Consider the following 21,241-nt stretch of genomic DNA (forward strand, 5'->3'; position numbering starts at 1 on the left):
TAGCCTAACCCTATTTTCCATCAAACTGAACAATCCATTTCGGGGTTGTAATGTTGTAATGTGAGGCCCGCTGACAAATCTGCACTAGTTACATCAGCACATAAGTTGGTAACTGATGAGTATTGCTAATACAGCAGAAAGCGAAAAGATGGTGCAAGAGTTAACCAAGATAACGTTCACATACTACGGAACATCAATTGACCGACTCGTAGAGGTTCTACGGCAAGACGGTGTCAGTGGTGTGTCGTGCACCGACATCGCCCGACAGAATCCTTCATTGTGGAAGCTACTTGATGTTCCTTCCTTGCGCAATTTATGCAACAGAATAAATCACCGCGAACACGAGTTGATTGTGGAGCAAGTCAGCGACACCGCGACACCAGACAAGGAGGAGTTCGTTAACTCTTCGGGAAGAAACCGCAGAGTCTACAAAAGGTTTCATTTTTGTCTCATTTGCAATATTGTCACACCGCTCTTACTTCGATTTCTATGTTTGACAAGCTTTTTTGACCAGTGTTGCGTAGCAGAATTGTGAACTATGTTACTTCGCTTGTTTATAGCAGCTGCTTGTTCTAGAAAGTTCACTACGGAAAACATGTTTTGGAATGGAGATAGCGCCATGGTAACGATGACCAACAAAAGACGAGGAAATAACGTCTCCATCTTCAATTCTCTCACAAAGATGATTCTCATGGAAAAGAAAAAGAACAATCGAAATCAAGATGTCAGGAAAAACAATTTGTAATTATCAGCACTGCTTAAATATTAGTATATAGTGTTTGATCTGCGGCGGATATTTTTCAACTATTTTCAAACACTCGGACCGTCTTGAGAGCTTCTTTCAAACAAGGAGATCTAATCCTCTTGATATTTAAAATCACAAGTTTAGAGAACAGGTTTTTTATCCTGTCACTTTTTTCGAGGTAAACTGAAGTATTTAGATTGGAAAATATCTTTGAGAAATTCTTATTAAAGTTCCAAAGAATGTATTGTAATTCGTGTATAGAAGTATTTATCGCAACTATTGTGAAATTTCAGGCATCGAATAATGAAAGGAACATTCGATAACGCAACGGATCCTTACGAGAGATGGTGGCTCTGTATGAAGAATATCAAAAGACCGGACACTCATCGAGCGCGTTCCAGAAAGTCTGAGATCTACCCAAGTTGGAATATCACTCCCAACTCATCTTATCACAGTGTCAAAGTTCTTGTGGGGGCACCAGAGGAGAAGCATCCTGTGGTGGTGTCCAATCCCACCACAGTGGACTCATGGAAGTGAGCTGCTCTTGGTCATGTACTGAAAATCTACTTTTGCGCACCGAGCTGACTAACCTATTTGTCCTCAGATGTTTACTCATCTTTTACTTATAGTAGAGGTTCTGAATAAAATTATTCATATTTATTGTAGACAAGACACGATATAATGTTCAAAGTAAGCACAACTATTTAAATACAAATAGCTGAAATTGTTAGTTTTTAAAACGTGTTTAAGCTTAAAAACTTTAAATCTTTGCAGTACGATAAAATGGAGGAAAAAACTTTGCTAATTTTTCTTTTCTTGGTCAATTTGTAGATAGTGGTTTAATGCAAAAGAATTTGTTGTGTTAATGATATTGGTTGCCGAACAATTGTAGTGGTGTGTAGAAACAACGTTTACAAAGTTAATACAAGGATTTATACAAGTACAGGATGTCCAACAACCAGACAAACGAAGTAGTACGTTATGTAAAAGTGTTGCCAGATGTTTTTCTGAATGTTTAGAAGATTATTATTTTACACTAACGAAAACCCAAAACTTACCCATAAATAAAAATTCTAAACTATTTTAAAACAATTTTATTATCCACTTTATCAACTCAAGAAAATGAAATATCTTCTGACAGTTGTCAAACCTACAACCATGCTTGATATGAACGACTCGGTTACATGTCTTGTAACACAAACGAATTTAGTTGTTTATGATCGAACTGGTTCGTGTACCACTTATCAAATCATCATAATTTCTGCAGATTTAACTTATCTACACTTAAAACGTATCAGCCAACTGTCACGATCAATATGCGTGGTCCGATGGCAGGCTGCACTATGTGTCCTAACCCTTTCCTTCCCGAATTATTTTCCCGTGGCGGGAAAATTTTTCTAAAGCTCTCATGGGGGTAGTAATAACTTCAAAAAAAAAAAAATGAAAAATTTTTTTTTTGTTTGTTTATTTTATTTAGTGTTGCCGAACGGCAACGCTGGGAAGGAAAGGGAGGAGGGATATTTTAATTTTGAGTTCTTACGAGCTGTTTGTGTCGATTATTGTCTTAAGGTGACCTTTTGCTCAAGCATTACGCAAAGTGCTTCTGGAGAATTCTACAGTCTTGTATCTCCAGAAATGCATCTAACTAAGCAGAACATTCTGACATCTGTTACGCTGTTATGACCTTAAGAAAATGTTTACGTATTGCAAAGTTTGGCCAGAAGAATGAGTTCTTGTGACGACCAATTCTAGAAGTTGTAGTCAATTGAGATGTTGACGTCACGATTAGTATGTATCTGCTTTGAAGTCGTGGAAGCTATTGCTGTTCAAAATCTGATTTGTTTATTTGTTGTAAGTGCTGTACCATTCGTCAGTCCTTCAAGGATTTATATTTATAATCAATAAAAAATCAACCAGGTTTGGTAACTACAAAAATGTATTGGTAGAGCTTTCGCCGTCGTAAAGGCGGCTTCATCAGTACTCTTATTCAAATAGAAACAATAGAAATAATATTCAAATTGATTCTATTTGAATAAGAGTACTGATGAAGCCGCCTTTACGGCGGCGAAAGCTCTACCAATAAATTTTTGTAGTTACCAAACCTGGTTGATTTTTTATTGATTATTATACGTTTGGTTGAATCCTCTCACATGGATCCTACAATTATTGATGATAAGCAATTCCCATAACACCGAGAAGCCAGAACTGAGGTTAAGAGTCTGCAGAAACCTTTTATTACTATTTATATTTATAACCTCAAAATTATAACTCTTCGATCGTAAAATTGACGGTTTAACTTTTAATATTCCATTAAACTACGTCATCAATCTTTCCAAAGTCTCTACGTGTAAGACAGAGACAACCGTGACACCTGAAAACAATTTAAGTTTTCAAATTTAATTATATATATTCTCAAATTTAAAATAATGTATTCTCGAGGTGTCTTTTAAAGTTTCTCAAATTTGTTTGTCTTTAGATAGCCTGCTTTGTAACATATAATGTCACTTTTTATTTGTAGCTTGATCTCTAGTAAAGCACATTAAACATGTATTCGTCCCGATAGCTCAACTGGTTCCATCGCCTATCAGGATAGCGCATTGCGCACAAAGAAATCGTAAGATTAAATTAAACAGGACTGGTTCTGCTATTGAGGACTGCTCTCCATTCAGCGGCACCTAGTGGATGGAATAATAACACATCAACAAAAAGCAAAAACTTCACTCTACCAATCTCACTGATCGGCCTTGCGTCAGAGGTTTAAACCCTCTACAAGTTTGCAAACCTGCCAACAATTAGCTCTACAAAAAAAAACTTTCCCAGTCAGAGGATAAAGATTCTCACAATTAAATCAATCGTTTATTTGGAAATTTTACACTCTTTCATATCTAACTTACGGCTTTGGGAGAAGTTAATAACAACGAAGTGTATGTAATAATAAACATCCAGCAATCACAGCTAATCTGAAAAGCGTTATGAACTTACAGTAAGGAGTTCATAACGCTTTTCTGTAAGGAGTGAACTGTATGGAGTGAAATGAGAGTGATATCATGCACTACATCATAAATCAAATGCTTGTTGACCTGACACCAACTTTCAATGACGATGCATTGAAGGAAGTGGCATTGGAATAGGAAGCTGTTAAAGATTTCAGTTTCTAAATTTGCAAATAATTATAGTTCGTTTTTCATCACTTTTTTAGTCAAAGGATGACGTCTGTCAAATATGAAGCTAAAGCCTACTTATTGCTGAAAGATGATTTTATGGTTGCGTTCAGTGAAATTTAACTATGTTTAGAAGAAAAAGTAGGCTAATACTAAAGTAACAGCAAACTTCGCTCAAAAGGTACCTTAAATGTGTTAAAGTAACCTAAGGTCAGTGCTTTGCAATCTGAATGTTTTTGAATGCTTACTATTTGTAATCTATGTCAAAACCTGTATCATGAAAGACAGAGGAACAACCAACGCAATCTTTGCCATGAGAATGCTTGGTGAAAGAGCAATTGAAGTGTATCAAGACCTCTTCTTATCATACCAAGACTTCAAAAACGCGTTCGACAAAGTTCGTCATGATCAGCTTTTTGAGATGCTGATTATTATCAACGTTGATGACAAGGACCTGCGCCGCATCATCAAAAAGGTGTATTACCAACAACTGCAGTTCGCCTACCAGAGGGCCGTCTACTCTAGATGGTTCGAAATTTAACATGGGGTCAGACAAGGCTGTATGATGTCACCTGATCTGTCTAACCTGTACAGTGAGATCATTCTCAGAAAAATTGAAGGGGTTTTAGTGAATGGCATCTCACTGAACAATATTCGCTATGCAGACGACACTATGCTCATAGCGACATCTCCGGACGGTCTACAAACACTAATTAACAAAACGTCAGACATCAGCGCAAAATATGGAATCCAAATTAATAACAAAAAAAACAAAATGCATGACTATCTCCAAACAAAGTTCTGAATCCCACTTTGCACTTCACCATGGTGGCATCACAATTGAACAAGTGTCTTCTTTCAACTACCTTGGTTCCCTTATAACAGCGGATGTCCGATCCAAGAAAGAGAGGATGTCCGATCCAAGAATAGGCCTACGAAGAAGAATATGCCTAGTTAAAGATGCTTTTTAATAGACTACGACCTATTCCATTATAGTGCAAGATCTTCAATTTACATTCCTCTGAAGGTGCGACTTCTTCAAGTGTGGGTGTGGTCTGTTCTCCAATATGGTTTTGAGACATGGAACTTCACCGCATAAACTAGGCGTAACATTGAAGCAGCTGAAATGTGGTTTTACAGAAGGATGCTCAGGATTTCATATACTGATCACATCACAAATGCAGAAGTTTTAAACCAGGTACATCAAGATAAGGAACTATTGAACAACATAACTCCAGGGCAACTCAAATTCTTCGGTCACATCATCACAAAAAAAAGAGTTCGAAGATCTTTGTCTAAGCGGTCACCTTTTCTTGCTTGTGACAGAAATCGATTGACCTTTTTATCTAATTTTCTACAAACTAAATCAATCAGCCAATCAAGAACACTTTGGGATACTGCACGACACAGGGAACGCTGGAAAAATACAAACTGAGCATTTGGTTCATCAAAGACTGCATCGGCTATGATACTGTACTACTGTAATAGCATGAAAAAAGAATAGAATAATAGAAAATTCATTTCAAACATTTAAGGGTACTGGAAAAGGTTAAAAACATAAAAAAAGTTTTAGGCGGTGGCATAGGCCTAGTATGGATGTGTGCATGGTTGGTGTTGAAAGTATAACTCTAAATAGTCTACTGATCAAGACAAGCCCATTTCTTCCTTTTCCTCTGTTTGACAAGTCCTCAAGTTACGGATAATTTTCGTTTCTTATTACGAGTTTGGTTTGGTTTAGTTTTGAATGCAATTGATTGAGTATCGCTTTTAGCAGCATGATCGTTGCTTACTTAACAGTGTAGATTCTAACTCTAACGATCTGTTTAAGCCTGATGCTGCAAATTAGTTGTGGTAATATCGGCCGGCAGCTTCAAGCTAAACCAAAGAGCCACATGAAAGAACCACTTACTGAATTCAACACCATTTGTCATAGCACAGGACTAGGGAACTGTGTTCCGAAAGCTCGTGTAATTCGATATTACCACAACTAATTCGCAGCATCAGGCTTAAACAGATCGTTAGAATCTACACTGTGAAGTCAGTTTTGAATGTTTATACTCGGACTGACAAAGTCTTGATAGGTTATTCCTGGTAGTTTAGTATACTTGTAGAGGCTCTTGACGCAGGACCGGTTACCAAGATTGGAAAAGTGAAGTTTTCCAATTATTAAAATGTTGTTGCGAGGGAATTATTCCATCCACTTTGTGCCGTTGAATGGAGGGAAGTCCTGAAACATGTTGCTCAAGCGCACATCCCGAGTGTTTTAACAAAATGTTTTATTAAAATGTGTTTTTCGTTTTTAGATGCGAGTGCGAAGTCTGTACAGGAGGATTTTTATTAAGCAGGAGTAAAACTCTTAATAGAGGCGGGCATCACTTTAGCGGGCCAGGTTATGTCACTCACAGAAGGCAGGGGCGCTGCATTGTACCTCCGTCAATAGCGGAAAAAGCGGAAGGTAGAATGGATAAAGTTAAAGCAAGTGAAATAATCAAAAGCATGCACGGTCTGAACGCAACCAACCCAACAGGACGTGGTAAGTCGCAGGATGACAGGAAGTCACTCACAATTCTAAATTTAGGAATTTGTTCATTCTAAACAATGATAATAATAAAGCAATGATTAAAACAAGAATGTTGGTGATGAAACAAATTCATTATCAATATGTTATGAAAATCCCATTTACTCTTTTCCGACTTTTTGCCATTTTTATCCTTTTTAATTTATTAAGATTGTGCATTTGTATTGAGTTTTTTTTCTATTTCCTGTATTATTATTGTATCGAATACAATTACCATTCAATCTTCTTGCGTTTGAGGCCGCCGCAGGTCACTTTGAGGTCCCATTGAAGTATGTTATTATTGAAACGGCCCACTTTAGTTTGCAAGCGATTAAGCTGCATCCATTCTTTCCGAGGTAGTTCTGCCCAGGTGGAGCATTGGTATCGGAAAGGAGTGTCAATTTTGCTAGTGTGTACGCTGCAGCACCAAGTGGGCGAAGCATTTTCGAAAAGTGCTGTAAACAAGTGCAAGAGCACTTGTACGGAATGTGGATGTACTAGCACCCCAGGATGTTCCAGCTAAGCATCTCAGCAAGTTGTTGCGTGCTGATAGCTTAGCATAGAGGGCTTCAGCATGGTGTTTGTAGGTTAATTGTCGGCCAAGCTTTACTCCTAAGTAGATGGGACACGGGTTGCGTGGGAGTGGGCTTCCGTCAAGAAAAGTTGACAATTGGCGTGTGGATTTCACGTTGTAAAGAAGAAAACTGTGATAGCAGTCTTTGCCAGGCTCAATTTCAACCTCCACAACTTCAGATAGTCTGCGATTGGGGCCATGTCGTCTTTAAGGGGTTCCTCTACTAGGCTACATGCTAGTACTTGTCAGAATGAAGTAGTGCCAGGTCATCAGCATAGCCGTAGTGGCGTGACGCATTTCTTGCACGTCACTGATGTAGATGTTAAATGGTAGGGGTGAAAGGCACGATCCTTGCGTAACACCGTTTCAGCGGTTGCACTGCCCATCATTGGTCTTCAGCAAGAATCCGTCCGATTTGCCAGAATATTTTTGAGAAATCGTACTACGTTTTTGTCTGGAATCATGCGAAGGAGCTTAAGTGTTAGTCCTTGGAGCCACATAGTGTCATAAGCAGAAGTGAAGTCCACCAATATTACTCCTGCTTTGTTGCCCTTCTCGAAACTTTTCTCAATATCTCCGGTTAGCTTGACTGCTTAATGAGTCGTACAGCGTCCGTGCCGAAATCCAGCTTGTTCTTTTGGTAGTTGGAGATCATCAACTGGCTCGAGTCCAGTTAGCAGGAGCAGTTTCAGGATCTTGTATGGGACGCAGAGTAGTGATATTGGTCGATAGCTCTTGGGATCATCAGCTGGCTTGTTTGCTTTAGCAACCTGGCCGCGGGCCTGACCCGGCCGCGTGCAGCATTTGTGCAGCCCGCGACAACATTCAAATATTGAAGTGAAGTTTGTTTAGTCTCAATGTACTGAATAAGCATTTAACCCTAACCCATTACTTCGTTTGGCCCGCACATTTTAAAAGGTTGCCCATCCCTGGTGTGGCCTGGAGGGCCAGGCAAGCAGAATAGAAGTTTTCAACCATGCCAAATATTTGGGGCCACAATGCTTTAGGAATTCTGGAGGGTTATTATCGGGCCTCTAGCTTTCCCGCTTTTAACTTGCTTGATAACAGATGCGAGTTCTCTGGTGCTAAAAGGGGCTGATAAATGGCCATTTGCGCTTGGAGCTTTCCGTAGCGTGCTGTATTCCTGTTTTACTACAAGGGCGTGTTTCTTATTTGCCACTGTACAGTTACCATTGGGTAGGAGCTGTTACACTATGGCGCTAGCAGTTCCAGAGCATCGCTTAGGAATGAAGCTGCGGCCAGTAAGGCGATATTCAATAAATACTTTAACGGACTGTTTCGCATTTATTTGGAATATCAGAAGGCGCCAAGAGCCTTCTGATCATCCTAATAACTTAGGTGAAACAGTCTGTTAAGGATTTCAGTCAATAGTGTTTTTATTAGGCCTAGATATAATTCGACATGCTTGACTTTTTGCTTGGTATTGAGCACTTTTTGTTGCATTAATACTTAACAGTAGCCTATCTATTGTTTTATTATAATTATTAGATATTTTTATGCAATAATCTTTTTTTCTATGATTATTTTTTTTAATGAAAGATCAAGGCTATATTTATATACATTGTAGTTAAACTCCGCTCAACGACACGAGACGATGTGTATTGTGTAGGGCTGCGTCATCATGTTTAATAATTTCATTGTTGAACAAACCTAAGCTACAATTAACTGCCATCCCAGCTGAGAAAGCCATCAGCAAAATGTGTTTTGTTAACTTTCAATAATGCTCAGACGGGAAGCACGGGGATGCAAGAGCAATTGCAAAAGGAAAACTTGTTAAGCAAAAATCCTTCACTGGAAAGAAAGTGGTGAATTATGCGAAACGGTAATTTTGTCTTCTGTATGTTTTTTTCAACAAATATTTCAAGCTATTGAATTGTTTTGCCTTCTTAGTTTTTTTACCTTTGTAAAACACGTTCTTTTGAACCATTTTCGTTCACTTTGTCTGATATTTTTATATTGCTCATTTTCAACATTTTGGATTCTAACTTTTCCAGACGCCACGTTCAATCCAAGTTTTTCTCTGACAAAAGCATTTGGTGGAGCACTGTGAGCAAGTACATCACACCACACTGGAAGGTAAAGCAATCAGGTAAACTGGCACCATATTGTTTTCAATATTTGCCATATACGGAAGATTTAACATTGACAGCATCAACCATGCAAACACAGTGTTTACAATTTATTAACTTTCCAACGAGATCAGCAGCTGCACTGCTGTGCTCCTATTTGTTTAAAGTTTGTTTCCGCTCGGCGTTTGGTTGACTGTTGGTAATCACCAGTTTGTCATTTCATTTTCTTTATGGAATTATTCTTTGTCAATGGCAAAAATTAGCTAGAAAATAATTATGGTAATCTTTTATCACGTTTATCCACACCCTTAACGAGTTTGTATACCTGTGGAAGGGTGTAAATGATACAGGCATCCGGCAGCTCAATTCCTGGCAAGGCAGAGCCTGAGTTTGTAAGAAACGGTTTCAACAAGTGAAAAAAAGAAACATTGAAATTCCGGTACCCGGACATTTTACCGAAAGACATTTTGCCGAAAGACATTTTGCCGAAACCCATTTTGCCGAAAGACATTTTGCCGAATGGACATTTTGCCGAAACTCATTTTGCCGAAAGGACTAATTGCCGAAAGGACTAAATGCCGAATGGACAAATTGCCGAAATTATACAAATGCATTATAATGTATTATCATAACCTAATAACACATAAATGTCATTCACAAACAGATTTCACTCACAAATTATGTGCGACAGCGCGTAAGTATCCGACAGAAGTGTTATATAAGCAAACGTCTAATACTGATCTCCAAAACCTGTGGAGACTGCATATATACTTATAGATGGGACTTGGTGTCACTTAAACTAATACTGATTTCCAAAACTGTGGGGACTGTATATAAAGCAACTTTTAGGCAAACAACAGTAGCAAAGTAATTACTACTTCAAAGCCACTGCTCGCATGGTAACGAGACTTGGTGTCACTTCAAAATAATTACCAGTTCAAAGGCACTGCTTGCATAGCAATGAGACTTGCGACTTGGTGTCACTTCAAAATAATTACCAGCTCAAAGGCACTGCTTGCATAGTAACGAGACTTGGTGTTGCTTCAAAGTAATTTTTAAGCAAACAACAGTAGCAAAATAATTCTATTTCAAAAGCACTGCTTGCATAGTAACGAGACTTTGTGTCACTTCAAAGTAATTTTTTTCCAAATTGTTTCGGCAATTTGTCCATTCGGCAATTAGTCCTTTCGGCAATTAGTCCGTTCGGCAAAATGTCTTTCGGCATAATGTCCTTTCGGCAAAATGTCTTTCGGCAAAATGGGTTTCGGCAAAATGTCTTTCGGCAAAATGTCCGCGCACGGAAATTCCGTAGTCATGGTTCAAGCAGCATGCATGAAACTACCACGTACATGTACTTGGAAGCAAAAACGCAGCCATGTCTACTGCAGATAAAAGCTAGTCAACATCAACAGTAAACAGTTTTCAATAAAGAACATGCGAAGAAGTGTTTTATTTAACTTTTTTTAAATAGCGCCCCCTTGGACAACGAACAGAGTATGAAAAGCCACCTACGACAAAAACAAATAGGCTAAAACCAAAATTATTTTCCATTCATCACAACTTTCATTCAACTCCAACTCTAATGGAGACGGATGAGGTTGGTGCAATGTCATCAGCCTCTTAATATCAGGTTACAGTTTGGATAGGAACAATCCTAAGTTTCCCCCTCTGGCTATGCCAAGACGGTTTCTTTTGTTATCCAGAAGCGTTGTCACGGCACTGAAAGCACGCTCCACCAAGTATGAGCTGGGAAAGGCAATGATAAAAACTTTGACCCGATTCCACACGTGAGGGTATTTCTCTTTGATTTGGTTCTGTAGCCAGAACAATTTACACGAGATATTGAACTTCGGTTTGACTGCAAAATCGCTTTGCAATGTTATCAGTTCCTCCTCAAGAATTCCATGTTCGGAAATATCACAAAATGGGTCGATTAACCAGTCAGAGATTTCTAACGGGAATACATCCTGGAATCGAACTCCCATGTTTTTGTGTACTTCTTGAAGATGATTGCTGTACGTCTCTACATCAACATCAGATATGCTTCTGTCGGATTCTGAAAAATTACACTCCACTCAACACCATTGCCGACTTCTCGTTATCGGACAACCGTCCGGGCCGTGGAGACACACCTAGTCTAGTCAAGTCTAAAAAAGTTAAAAAAAAAAAGAAATTGATTCTGATCACTCTAAAAGTAAGATTTTCCGAATTGATTAAGAATTAACCCTAACCCTACTTTTTTTGAAAAGCTTTTGTGCACCTCAAAAATTAATTTCAAGAAAAAAGATTGACTTCGATGGGCGTCGAACCGTTGTTCTCACGAACATAACGCAAAAGATGAAACCACTGAACTAAACACGCCAACAAAAAAATGTTTGCATTCACACAGTATTAACACAAACTCAATGCGAAGTTACAGAAAGTTTGTGGGAAATAAAATTCGCGTCCGGGCAAGTCACGTTAGTTCAATACGAACAAAAACTCGAATTATTTCAGTTTAGGAAACTCAATCAAACTGGAACTTTTACTCAATTTATTTTACAACTTTTGGAGGCTGTATTGTGATTTAGTGTTCAAAAATTCATGATGGAATGATGGAAGGCTGTCTTCCATCCCATCACCCAAATCTTCCATCCATTTCCATTTTTGACATTTTTTTTCTTCCATCGCAAAATTTGCCTTTTATTCCATTGCATCCCATTCCATTGTGGTGACTCGACAAAGTGGGTGAGGTTTATGCAACAGTTGACAAAAGAAAAGAGATTAAGTTCAAACAACCTGATGATTTCTAGTTTGACGTTTCCAGGTAATTGTTATCATTTATTAGGCTAGGTTAAGATTGTGAAAGGTTTATGCACATCCCCTTTTGGTAAAGAGAGCCATGGCTGGTATAATCCCTTTTACGACTACATATTTATGTGAGTCAGGATTTCAATTCCACCTTGGTAACTACCGAAGAATCAAAACCGGTTGGATGCAAAGGATGACATGCGTGTTGCCCTATCAAAGACGAAGCCACAATTTCATGTTCTTGTTGAAGACAAACAGCAGCATCTTTCACATTAATGAAAATAAATCGAAGATATTGAAAAACTATCTGCATTCGCTATTTCTTAAATTTAATAAAACATAAATTTTGTTACCTCAAATCAATAATAATAATAATCGTGTTTTTATTTGGTACTAAATCAAATATAGTTACTACTCTCTAAAGTCTAAACCCTTGACAGCCTGTTTCACCCTAAAAGGAGGATCATCAGAAGGTCCTTATTCTAATAGAAATAAATTTTGTTACCAATTCATTTTAATTTTATTGCGTTATGTCCAATTCATGCTGATCAAAAAAGTTTCTCGGACTAGGCCATAAAAGGGGTCCACGCAAACCAAAATCTTTTTTAAGGGGTTCGCATTAAAAAAAGTTTAAGAACCCCTGCACTAGAACTATTCGACCATTTATCTGATTGTTTAACGTTTGATATTTCAATAAACTGCGTCGTCAATCTTTCCAAAATCTTTTTACGTGTACGAACTACAAAGAGTTACAGCAAGCTGTGTATGAAGCAGCTTCATACAAGCACAATATAGTTTTCATTCTCATAAGTTTCCTCAATTATTTTTAAACTCTTTCAATGTACAACTTCTTTCTAAAAAACGCGCCAAAATGAACGAGTGAGCGTTGTTCTCTAACACTAAGCGTTGACCTTATACTGAGAAGGCAGTTTCGCAACTCGTGCTGCTAAAAATTCTTGAAATCACAAAACAAAATATAGGTTGCAATTCGGTTAATTCTTTTACTTTATTTTCACAGAGAACAGAGAAGAACAGCCAAAGGAACAACTACCGTCTCCCCTCTACTTGCTGAATGGGCAAAAGAAAATTCAGGCATCGAAGCTGAAATTAACTTATAGTTTTGATAGACTGAAGAAATGCCGGTCGGAGAGACAATCACCAACCACAAACGATGATAAGGTTAGTACTTTGACTGCACCATACAATGTTGTTAAAAAATAAACTTAAAAACAATGCCACGAGGGTACCCATCTGCAGGCTATCTGCTTGGAGACTGGAAGCTTTTAAGATGTGGGCTCAAAAAGCCTAGAGATGCTAATCTAAAGATGCGGAAATTTTGATCCGAAAAAAACGGAAAACATTTTTTCTATTTAAAGGTATTTTATACAGCACCTCATTGTGGGAACATCTTGTAGTAATGGTTGGTTGGTTGGTTGGTTGGTTTTGAATCTTTATCCTCGGACTGACAAAACCTTGATTGGTTATTCCTGGTAGTTTCAACAGAAATGGTTTTAGAAACAGTAATCGTTGTGGAAGCAGTAGTGGTTGTAGAAACAGTAAGGGTTGTAAGAACAGTAATGGTTGTAGGAACAGTAATGGTTTTAGGAACAGTAATGGTTGTAGGAACAATAATGGTTGTAGGAACAGTAATGGTTGTAGGAACAGTAATGGTTTTAGGAACAGTAATGGTTGTAAGAACGATAATAGTTGTAGGAACAGTAATGGTTGTAAGAACGATAATGGTTGTAGAAACAGTAATGATTTTAGGAACAGTAATGGTTGTAGGAACAGTAATCGTAATAAGAACAGTAATGGTTGTAAGAACGATAATGGTTGTAGGAACAGTAATGGTTGTAAGAACAGTAATGGTTGTAAGAACGATAATGGTTGTAGGAACAGTAATGGTTGTAAGAACAGTAATGGTTGTAGGAACAGTAATGGTTTTAGAAACAGTAATAGTTGTAGAAACAGTAATCGTAGTAAGAACAGTAATGGTTGTAAGAACAATAATGGTTGTAGAAACAGTAATGGTTGTAAGAACGATAATGGTTGCAGGAACAGTAATGGTTGTAAGAACAGTATTGGTTGTAAGAGCAGTAATGGTTGTAGGAACAATAATGGTTGTAGGAACAGTAATGGTTGTAGGAACAGTAATCGTTTGGGAACAGTAATGGTTGTAGGAACAGTAATGGTTGTAAGAACGATAATGGTTGTAGGAGCAATAATGGTTGTAAGATAGATAATAGTTGCAGGAACAGTAATGGTTTTAGGAACTGTAATGGTTGTAGGAACAGTAATCGTAGTAGGAACAGTAATGGTTGTAAGAGCGATACTGTTTGTAGGAACAGTAATGATTGTAAGAACGATAATGGTTGTAGGAACAGTAATGGTTGTAAGAACAGTAATGGTTGTAGGAGCAGTTATGGTTGTAGGAACAGTAATGGTTGTAGGAACAGTAATGTTTGTAAGAACGATAATGGTTGTAGGAACAGTAATGTTTGTAAGAACGATAATGGTTGTAGGAACAGTAATGGTTGTAAGAACGATAATGGTTGTAGGAACAGTAATGGTTGTAAGAACAGTAATGGTTGTAGGAACAGTAATAAGGTTTTGCAACGTTTCAATTCAGTATCTTCACCGAATACTGACGTCATAAGTTTCCAGAACTCTATATCCATACCTTTCCTAGGAAAGGAATCCTCGTATACGCTAAAAAACTGTCTAAACTCTTTAAGTGTAGATTTGATATCGACATTGTTCCTCTGTACAAAACTTTTAAAATAAGCAGATATTTTTTCGCTGAAATCTCCCGTTCCGCAGTCTCTTCGTTCCAACATTGTCTACAAATTCACTTGTTCGTGTGACACGAACATGACATACATAGGTATGTCCACAAGACACTTGGTTGCTAGAGCAACGGAACACCTAAATTTAAAAGACATCAACAAACACAGTGCAATTAAAGACCACATCTATGACTGCAGTATTTGTTCCAACATTAAATTTACATTAGATTCATTCAAAATAATTCGCAACCGTCAATCAGAGTTTGAAACTAAGATTCATGAGGCGCTCCAAATAAAGCAGCACAACCCCAGGCTCAACAAACAATTATTCGCTGGAGGGGCATCTTTTCTGTTGAATTTGTATAAAATTACGTTTGTTTTATGTTGCTTAGTGATTTTTCCTTGATTGCTCACCTTTATGTTGTTCCGCTCACTATCTGGTCTCATGACCACACTCTCGCATAGTTTATGACAGATTGTTACCACCTTTTGTGTTTGTTCGTCAGTTGTTGCTTGTACGCAGGTCAGTGCAGTTTTATTTATTTTCAGTCATGTATTATTAACATTGCAAAAGTGTTGTTGCAAAAGTGTTGCCAGAAAATAGTAAAATAGATCAAAGATAAAGAGAATTTTTTATCCATTTATGTTGGAATCTGAGCAAATAAATGGTGACTTATTATAAATTTTTATGTTTTTATGTGAGAAAGTGAATCTTGTTATAACGGAAAAAATCACAACCGTGTGTAGAAGCAACTGAAGTGATGTTAATGAAATAAAATAAATCAAACTTTGCGTTAAAAAATAACTCAAAATCGAAACACTAGATGTGAGATTCGAACCCACGCGAACGAACAAATGCTCAGTACGCATGACCCACCTAAAAATTGTTATCTTAAGTCTGTTTTAAACAACATAAAACAGTTTTTACAATTACATTTTAAAAGTTGTTTTGACAATGATAAAACAAAGACGTTTAAGACATAATTCGAGTATGAAAACTCGTGATCATGAAATTACGTGATATAACAGAAGCGATGACACAAAGGTATCCTGTAACGTTAAATAACCGCAAACATAGGTTGTTTCCCTGCTCAAGCGTTTAAACAAAATGTAATGAAGCTTTGTGTTGAAACTTCCTGGTTTAAATGAAACGTAAAAGCAAACACTCTGCTCATAATATGCGAGGGCTCACAATGGACAATCTGCTAACTCTTTATAGAACTCTTCATAGAACACAAATTTCCTTCAATATTAAAACTTCCTGATTCAAATGAAATGCAAAACCAACATCAAATCAACACTACTTTTAGTTTTCAAAACAACTTAAAATCTCCCGTTCAAATGTGCGATGCGCTCACAATGTGCAAGAAGTTCAAAAGGTGTGAGGGCTTGAAAAATACGCACACAGTATTGTCTCAGAAAAATGTGCAGGAAGTTCAAAATGTGTGAGGGCTTGAAAAATGCGCTCACAGTATTGTCCCAGAAAAATGTGCAGAAAGTTTAAATGTCCAATGTGTGAGGGCTTGAAAAATACGCTCACAGTATTGTCTCAGAAAAATGTGCAGGAAGTTCAAAATGTGTGAGGGCTTGAAAAATGCGCTCACAGTATTGTCCCAGAAAAATGTGCAGAAAGTTCAAATGTCCAATGTGTGAGGGCTTGAAACATACGGTCGCAGTATTGTCCCAGAAAAATATGCTCACAATGTGCAGGAAGCTCAAATGTTCAACTCACAATATACAGAAAGCTCAAATGAACAGCTCTCAATATACAAAAAAAATAAATGTGTTCGTGCTCCAGCACATAATATTGGCTCCACCACATACTTTTGGTTCTTGCTATAGGTATACCTACCCGTCACTGCTTTGCGTCACTACACTAAAGGGTTGGTTCATACTTTTGACACTACCGACATAGACAGAATGGAGGTCAACAAGATCAGCTGATTGACATCAATGTAGGGGAAAATCTTCTATATTTAATGCCGGAGCGTAATTTTTAATGTCTAACTAATTTTCAACCAGTAAAATTTAGACTAAAGAAAGTCTATGAAGGTAGTTTATTTTGCATGCTTATTGCTCTCATTCGTTACAATTCATGGCAGGACCAAAGCGGAATCCAAATATATCTTGAGATAGTCAATTTTTTTGTAAAATTACCACAGGAAAAAATGTAGGGCGATCGAACATTTCTTTGTGACGAGACAGTCGAATACCCATAATTCCGATAAATTTTTTTTTCATTGCTTGTAGTCGATTTTCCGGTTTATCTTTTTAATGTTCTTATGTAGTCCACGTAGCTACTCGGAGTTCATATGCTTTTACATGATGTTTCTTTTGTTGCCGTTGCTGTTAACAGCAGCATGTTGACGACCGGGTGTGATCTGTCCGCAATCATCTGAAACTCTCATGGTGATAAGAAAACAAAGAAAAACAAAATGTAGATGCCGAAAATTATAAAATATCAATTTTGCCACCTCTGTCGTTCCAGGTTAAAGTGCCGTTGTTTTTTTAGGTATGGGACCGTCAGAAAGGGGATGAGGAAGAAGACACAAGTCGGACTGACAAGATGACCTCCGAGTTAGACCACTCTGAAAATTGTGGTGTTAGTCACACGTACGTATCGTATATGTATTACTCTGCTATAAATGTAAAACGCAAAAGAAACGAATGAATGAAATTATTGTTTTATACGAACCATCAGGTGTGAAATAACCACAGTCCAGTAAACATTTTGTTTTTACTAAGTCTGAAATTAGTCGCTAATTGTCATGCTTGAAATGTCCTTAGATCGCTTTTTTTCAGTCCGAAGTCATTGCATATTCAACTTTGAATGACGTAAATTCCTTCTGCTTTCCAAGCACTTCTTTCCATCTGCAAACATCACGTTAAGCTTAGGACTATTTCATTCTAACGACAAGCTCCTGACGAAAGTAAAAGGTGAAGCACTTAAACTAGTTTTGGAGATATGGGAAGGAATTTCAAAACACCATGAAAATAAAGTTTGAAATATTTGAATTGATCGAGTTGTAATTACAGTACTTGAAATCTCCTCACTTTGGGCAACAAGGCAAGCAAATGATGCATTGCCTGTTGTAATGTTTCGAAAGCTTCTTGGCGATACCCGTAGGTATTAATAATCTGCAGGTCGTTGCAGCAGATGGGGTGTTTTGACCGGTAGACACTTTAAACATAAGAGAACTTTCTTTATGAGTCAGCTGACTGCAGTCATTGTGACCTAACACTAATCTGACTTTTCTAACCGTATGATCATGAAACTTCTTAAGAATCGAAGTTTCATCCGCACCACCGGCAACTCATGTTCTTTTCAACATATATAACGACCTGCCAACCACGCTCTCCACAAAATATGCTTATGCGGACGATCTGGCAATTCTCCACTCCACAAAGTCGTTGGAAAATCTAGAATACACCTTGAGCCAGGAAAAACCTTCCCAGATTATCTCAAAAATGGTGACTGAAACAGCAACACCAAAACGGTGGCAGGTTTCCATCTACACAATCGGGAAGCTGATCGTGAACTACATGTCCAGCATAATGGAAAGCCTCTGCCCATCTGCCCGAACCAAGGTACCTTGGGGTGACACTAGATAGATCGCTCACATACCGCCACCATTTGGTATCACTGCGCAAGAAGCTGACATTCCGCGCTGCGCTACTCAAGCGACTGGCAGGCTCCAGCTGGGGGGTGAGAGCTGACACTTTGCGTATAGCCCTTTTCTACTCTTCAGAAGAGTACTGTGCACCTGTTTGGTGTGCAGTGCACACTGCCATAACATCGACACTGCTATAAACAGCGCTCTTCGCACAGTAACCGGATGCCTGCGTCTCACACCATTGGACAATCTCCCCATTTTCTCTTGCATCCAACTTGCTGAGCTTCGTCGCGAAGAAGCCACTCTGTGTCTCGGAAGATAGGTATTGGAGCCCAACCATCTTCTCCACTACAAGATCTCTGCTCCTTGAAATGAACACCACGTTGACTGAAATCAATACACTCATTTGTGCCAGCCGCTCAACTTCTGATCAGCAAAGTTGATGGACTTGTGCGGCTACTTGGGCGGACCATAAATGGAATTCTGAATAGAATTCAACCACTTCCCAACTCCATTCGTTCATCCCAGGTGCTGAGACACGCCCCATTGGCCTGACACTACAAAGGCAGGCATGGGTGCGCCTCAACTGTCTTCGCATGGGCGTCGGGCTTTTCCGCTCAACCATGCACCAATGGGGAATGGCCTCTTCCTCCTCCTGTGAAGGTGGTGCTGAGGATCAGACCGCAAACCATGACTGTACCATCTTCAAGCCACCTAACGGAGTATAAGGTCTACGTGTCATGGATGATGAAACCAAAGACTGGCTGCTCTCTCGTAGCCTTCCAGTGTAGTCCGGGAACATCGTGAATCTGAGGTGGTAAAATGATAGATCCTTGGCCCCAGAGGCTCACACGACGACGACGATGAGCGTTTCGGACCAAGTCATAAAAATTAACTGTCTCAGATAATGACAAGTATAACAAGGAACACGAGAGATGATACAGGAGCTAAGTCAACTTTCTATGTTGCCAAAATGAGAAGAAAACTGCCGTTTTTTCAAAGTAAATGCAATTCAATGCTAGTGTTTACCACAGGTAGTGGCACTCAAAATGTAATCCAGCAAAGTAAGTTGATTCAATATAAAGGTTATTTTATACAACCCACACCTGATAATACTAATTTGAAATTGTTTGAAAACCATTATTGCTGGTTTTCTAGCATTAATAAGCACAGCCACTTGGTTTATTAATTGACATATTTACTTACCCTCAATGGATTGCACAAAATGCAGATTTACCATAACCTTTTGATTTTTTAAAAATAAATTTTGTACAAAATGAAAAGCCTTACGACGCCAACCCATTTGTGCCGAAAGTGAAAGTACTTAAAAAAATTGTTTGAAAATTTAAATATTGCATAATCATGACCTAAAAACATTTCACAATTAATTTTTTCTTAATTATGTTAATACTGGTGGAGAAAAAGACCGTCCTACATATAGGACGCTAGGCAAATCCGCTATCAAATTTTGCAAGTTTATTGTGCGTAATGCGTAGGCCTAATCATTATCGCTCAAAGTGATAAATGGGAAATATCTTGTCATCGAGCATTTTATTGAAATGAAAGTTCACAAAATACGATGAAAAGTAGCAAAGCAACACATCACTGAAACAAGTCATTGCGAAATATGATATTGCTTGAAGCATTTGACATGCAGACTGATATCACATTTTTCGCATCTTGTAGTAGTTGCTGCATGGCAATAGGTGCATCGAATTTGCTTGTCTTGGGCTAGCACCCAATGCTCATAGGCATCGTAACATACATCGGATAAAACCTTTTGTGGTCTGCCCCGCTTTCCTTGTTGAGGTAGCTTTCCATGTTGTGACAAGTATACTCTGGCAATATATCTTCAAAAAGAGAGCAAATCCATTGAATTGCCACTATTGCAAATTCTTTGCAGTTGCCATGCATTGTTGACAAAAATATAGAGCATGTAAGAAATCAAGCACGAATAACATTTTTACCTTTCATTGCGATGCGATAGTTCGAAATGTCCTGGTCCATTCTATCAACGTTATACCTCCCCATATGTTCGTTATAGAGCTTGATCAATCAAGGTTGTTCAATTTGCACACGCTTCTTTTCAGAAGATGAATATCGAGAGGCTTTAGAAGTTGGGTAAACTCCAGCCGCATTCGAGCATAAATTTACTACACTGTTGTCATTCCATTTACAAACCAGCACGCCGTTGTCGGTATCGGTTCTAAAATCGAACTTGCCTCTTCCTTGTTTTTTCAAAGCATCTTTACCGATCAGAAAGCATTTTTTGGTCGTGTTTTCACGGATTGTACCTGTTGCTTTCACTAATTTGTCCTTCAGCGTCGTAGCCAATTTTACACTACTGAAAATGTTGTCGTAGCACAAGTGGAAAAACTTTCTGCCGCAGCTGGTGGGGACATCAGCAAAATTGTTGACAAGGTTTCCTCCAAGGCTTAAACTACTTCTTACTTACCAGATCTTTACTTATTGTGCTTACGTCACGATGCGCATGTAAAAACGCCAAGAAAACACTAAAAATTTATCAAAACATTTCAGTAAATTACGATAAATATGTGAAGAAGGGGTGTTCTTCCCGGCTATCAGCACAAGGCTGATCACTCGCTAGTACAACGAGCAGCAGTAACGCTTCGCTAACCAGAACGGTGTAGCTGCCACGCTAGCCATAAAGACCTCCAATAAACGTTTAAGTTTCTGGGCAGCCGATTGTAGCATCGAATAGACAGCGATAGACACGTGTTTCGCCCATGAGGCTGGTTTTTTTTTTTTTTTTTGGTGAATGCAATCATATTATTGATACCAATCTGTAGCACAGTATAAGTTATACCTGTATTAAGAGATCAAACGCATGCGATAGATTTGGAAATTCATTGTAGCTATGATATCACTTTTATGTTTGAGGCTAGTGTTTTATCTCCACAATA

General features: G+C 38.3%; 1 protein-coding gene across 4 annotated transcripts in view; it reads left to right on the forward strand.

The window, feature by feature from the left end:
- LOC145779408 (uncharacterized) overlaps positions 1 to 21,241 on the forward strand; it is a 158,767-nt gene that overhangs the window by 56,947 nt on the left and 80,579 nt on the right. For 3 of the 4 annotated variants that reach the window (XM_082590991.1, XM_082590993.1, XM_082590994.1), the window contains 8 exons: positions 135 to 435; positions 577 to 741; positions 1,039 to 1,278; positions 6,210 to 6,439; positions 8,787 to 8,880; positions 9,053 to 9,147; positions 12,936 to 13,096; positions 17,216 to 17,316. In XM_082590991.1, the coding sequence (XP_082447117.1) occupies positions 135 to 435; positions 577 to 741; positions 1,039 to 1,278; positions 6,210 to 6,439; positions 8,787 to 8,880; positions 9,053 to 9,147; positions 12,936 to 13,096; positions 17,216 to 17,316 (1,387 nt within the window). The remainder of the gene's footprint in view (positions 1 to 134; positions 436 to 576; positions 742 to 1,038; positions 1,279 to 6,209; positions 6,440 to 8,786; positions 8,881 to 9,052; positions 9,148 to 12,935; positions 13,097 to 17,215; positions 17,317 to 21,241) is intronic. The other variant, XM_082590992.1, reaches the window with a different exon arrangement.

This window comes from Aplidium turbinatum, chromosome 11 (assembly GCF_918807975.1).
Source record: "Aplidium turbinatum chromosome 11, kaAplTurb1.1, whole genome shotgun sequence".
Classification (NCBI taxonomy): Eukaryota; Metazoa; Chordata; class Ascidiacea; order Aplousobranchia; family Polyclinidae; genus Aplidium; species Aplidium turbinatum.